Consider the following 4352-nt stretch of genomic DNA (forward strand, 5'->3'; position numbering starts at 1 on the left):
TAAAGAAGAAATAAACTCATTTTTAGGTGTCTACCAAATAGGGCTTACACAACAATTAACAGGAAATGTATCTGAGCTTAGAGTAGGCAATTTGCAACTATTTTTTCCAGAGAAAAAAAAATAGTTACAGGGGTAGATTGGATTATGTTACAGGCAACCTGCAGCTTTGGTATTGTTCGAGAACATAGTATTAGTGTAACACATTATATGCAACGACTTTGCTTATTGCATGCCGAATTTCAATTAGGATGAGTGATGGCCATGGATCAGTAATCCAAACCATTCATCCATTGCATCCCCGTGGACAGATTGTGCCCTGAGAATACCCTGGATTTGTTGCATCCTTTTAATAACAAATATGGGACTTCTCTCAATCGGAACCGACCACTTACAGACACCTATACTGCTATTTGTTGTTTGTCGAAGGTCCTGAAATTTGATATGGGTTACAGGAATTTGCAGCCCCAAACAAATCAATTATCCAAAATTGAAAGCCTAGCTACCTACCGATTTGCAACCCCAAACAAATCACCAAAGAAGAAATTGATGTATCGACTCACCAATTGAAAGTTTCCCTATGCAGGTAAGTTGTGTACACATATCCGTCTTTATATTCGCACCATTCCCTTGATTTATGCAAAACTAGGCTACCCAAAGTTTATGGACAACTCCCATTGACTTTGATCTGCCAGAACTAGCATGGGTGGATTGGGAAAAGTGCGAATGCACTTGGCGTTTCAAATGCCACCCACTGTTTTAATAGAAAGATATTATGTTTTAAATAATATATTTAATTTAAGCAATTATTATGTTTGATAGTATCAATTGTTTCAAATGCCACCCGCTGTTTTGATAGAAAGATATTAAGATTTTAAGACCTCACCTCTTCTCTAACCTTAGCATGCATTTTATACCAGATGTGCCAAGATCTCCAAGCCCGACTGGCTGCTGCAGAAAGGGCAGCAGCTGAACAGGAGAAGCGTGAAAAGGAGGAATCTGCACAGAAGGCTTTTGTTGAACAAGAACTCATCATGGAAAGGGTGGTCCAAGAGTCAAAGAAACTTCAGTAGGAGGCAGAGGAGAATGCGATGGTAATGATAAAGGTGACAACTACAAGCAACAAAGACTAATATAATTCATAGCATTGTCTGATCGTCTTGATGCTCTATTGCAGCTACGGGAGTTCTTAATGGACCGTGGTCATATTGTCGATGTATTGCAGTAAGTCTCCATTCTCTCGTTTCTTGAATTATAGAGCTAGAGGTTTCAGCTACTTTTGGACTGAAATCCCCAAGAAAAAAATTCATGTGGGACAGTCCAATCCAGTCCAATGTTGCCAATATTGTAAAGAGTGGGTGGCATTTGAAATAATAAACGCTTTTCTTATGTGGTATATCATGGGATTAGCTATCTGTTGATAAATTTTTCTTGGGTATTTTAGTCCAAATGCAGCCTAATCTAACTTTGATTTATTTGAAAACTTGGCTAGTCATTCATTCATTTCCTAATAATGAAATTCTGTCATTACTGGACAAAAAACAAGCATCTTCTGGTCATAGATGAACTGTTATTAGCATTCATTTCTTGTCACTGTCTTGGTCCAGACTCTTAGTTGGCCCCAGTAGTAGCAGATAAATGGATCTGACTCTGCCACATTGTGATATTGCATTGAAATCTTTCTACTTTACCTTAGCGATCAGAAGCGAAGGATACACTGTGAAGGCTCATTGATGTTGTCATCATAGTAGTAGCCTTGTCCTAGCCATTTAGGGTCAGCTTTCACATGGAATACATGAATCTTAATGTTTTCCTCGGATGAGAACAGTTGAAAATAGAACTTGATTTCTCAAACCTGATGAAGTTTGAAGGATAAATCTTAACTATTTAAAAAATACATCAATTCTTTTTACTTGACCCAATTTCTGATGAATTTACAAGGATAGACTTTGAGAATTGTTGGGTCCTTAGTGAGAAACTAGAGATGATGTTTGGCCGAACAAAAAGGTGTTTTTGGTTTTGCTAGCAATGGTGCTATTGGCCTCCACATTTCTGTGACCCTGACCATTCATCTAGTGGCGCCATCATGAATTTGTTCCCAAAGTTCACCTTTGGAAAATCTTGCACATGCAGTTTGACTTTTCCAATTGAATGTGGACATGACATTTTAAGGAAATCGAATTGCGTACTGAGTTACTCAGTACGCTCTTATCGTACTGATTTACTTAGAAACTCAGTTGGGCCCACCTTGAATGTATGTGGTCTATCCACTCTGTCCATCCATTTTTCCATATAATTTAAGGGGTAATGATTTCCACCGTTGAAACCTTACTAGGCCTCATAGTGATGTTTATTTGTCATCCAACCTGTTCATAAGATCATACAGACATGGATGAATGGAAAACAAAAATATAAGCCAGATCCAAAACTTCTGTGCCCCCCAAGAAATTTTCAACCGTAGTACTTCATTTTATCTATTTCATGTGGTGTGGTCCATTTAAACAAAAATATAAACTTGAAGGGTTTAGTTGAACAGTTGTTGTTGTATAAAACAGTTGGTGAAGGGTTTTGCAGATTTTCAGAGAGATTTGAATTTAGCTTTGTTCTTTTGCTCTTTTTTCTTGAATTTGAGGTTAGGAGTTTGGAATTTCAGGTCCTCGGGGAGAGCGATGGATTTCGATGTGATCTTTAGTCTTTCTTCATGAACTGGAAGTAGGTATTTGGAATTATAGTTTTCTTTTTTTTTCTTTTTTTTTTCCGACAGAGATTTGAATTTTAGATGTGTTGCTCTTTCCATGTGAATCTGATTTTCTTTTAACATCTTTTTTACTGTGGATGGGGTGTTAAGAAGCCTCAAATCATGGAAAATTTTGTCACGATCTTGTTGAATGCAGGTCTTGGGATGGTCACGTTCAGTCTCGATAAGATCATTGATATGCTATCTGGTCCTCGAGTTGTAGCAGAAGGGTTTGACACCATTCCCTAAAACCAAAGGCGTTGATACCAACAAGGTAATGGAAACAGAAGAAAATGAAGAGACACTGGAGGTGGGAAGAGTTGCAAGAGCAAGTGATTATGAGTATCTACTATTGATGCCGATTGAAACCTTGATGCTAGAAAAGGTTCAAGAGCTGTTGGCTGAAAAGGGAAAGCAAGAAATGGAGGTGGAGGAATTGAAGAAGGAAACTCCGAAGTCTCTGTGGATGAAAGATCTTGATGCTTTCATTACAGCACTTGATGTGCGTCTCGTCTCATCCCAATTTTGAGGACTTGACTTTCCATTTTTTATTTTTTTTTTGGGTCTTTCTTGTCTGATTTTCAATCGATGCAGGAGCATGAGAAGGAAGAAGCCCAGGTGGAGGAGGTGACAGGACAGATGGAGGGTAGGGCAGGCAAGCCTCTCGCTAAGGCTTCTAGACAAGTTGGAAAGAACCCAAGAAAGAGCAACACCAAGAAAGCCAATGAAGCAGATACTATTGTTGAATCTGTAGCATCAGTTAGTACTACAGCTAAAACTGGTAGGCATCATTCTTTTCTGATGAATAAAAAATCATCTTTGTCAGTAAGCCAATGTTTGGATGCACACGCCAATCGGCAGCACAGAAATTGAAACCCAAAATGGGTGGATTGTTAGTTACCATTTTTTCCCATCCTGAAGATTTCATTCATCTCAATGCATGTTATCTTTTTCTCTCTGTAGGACATGTTTCTGAGGGGGTAAAACCCAAAAGTAGGGGAGCTCCGAAGAAGGCTCCTGCTAGAAATGTGTGCTTGCGAATCCTAAAACTTCTTATTTCCCAAGCATCTCCCTGTCTTTGTGGACTTCTCATTGCCTTTTTGGTTTGGATCTTTCAGCAGAAAATGCCAACTGCCATTGATAGTGAAGAGGAAGATGATGAGGTGCTCGAGCTGAAAGAACGACTGACAACGTATAACATTGATTCTCCTTCAGATCAAACAGGTATATGATCATCTATGTGCAATAAGCTTTCAGATCAAAGTGAAGTTGAGAATAGGGGGTTAGTTGATTGCAAATTGATAATAAGTAGATGCACATCCATGGAGTTTTCGCTTGCGATTGTTGAGAAGCTATTTGGCTACGAGAAGGCGTTGGATCTTGCTATTAATGAAAACTTTAAATAGACATATAACTATTATGTTGGCATTGTACTTTTGTGAATGGAAATGAATTATTGTGTTTGATTGAATGAATGAATGAATGTACTTGATTGAATGAATGAATGATTTAGCCATGAAGTATTTATCTATATTAGCTTATATGAGTTATCAGGGTGTACTACAATGGTAAGAGCTGCCATTACTAATTAAATTTTTAATTAACAATAAACATTAGC

At 38.1% G+C, this 4352-nt stretch overlaps 1 protein-coding gene across 1 annotated transcript; it reads left to right on the forward strand.

The window, feature by feature from the left end:
• The first annotated feature begins 2952 nt into the window (after window positions 1-2952).
• Window positions 2953-3966, forward strand: LOC131225995 (DNA topoisomerase 2-like). The gene is made up of 4 exons (XM_058221630.1): window positions 2953-3236; window positions 3329-3515; window positions 3698-3762; window positions 3853-3966. Exons 1-4 carry the CDS (start codon window positions 3012-3014, stop codon window positions 3964-3966), a joined length of 591 nt encoding a protein of 196 aa, XP_058077613.1. The 5' UTR covers window positions 2953-3011.
• Window positions 3967-4352: the final 386 nt, after the last annotated feature.

Source organism: Magnolia sinica, chromosome 2 (genome assembly GCF_029962835.1).
Source record: "Magnolia sinica isolate HGM2019 chromosome 2, MsV1, whole genome shotgun sequence".
Taxonomy (NCBI): Eukaryota; Viridiplantae; Streptophyta; class Magnoliopsida; order Magnoliales; family Magnoliaceae; genus Magnolia; species Magnolia sinica.

Bases quoted from the DNA above. Each gene is read 5' to 3' on its own strand.
- LOC131225995 (XM_058221630.1), top strand. From the start codon at position 3,012: ATGGAAACAGAAGAAAATGAAGAGACACTGGAGGTGGGAAGAGTTGCA. The intron at 3,237-3,328 runs GTGCGTCTCGTC...CAATCGATGCAG, and splicing joins CTTTCATTACAGCACTTGAT to GAGCATGAGAAGGAAGAAGC. The intron at 3,516-3,697 runs GTAGGCATCATT...TTCTCTCTGTAG, and splicing joins TAGTACTACAGCTAAAACTG to GACATGTTTCTGAGGGGGTA.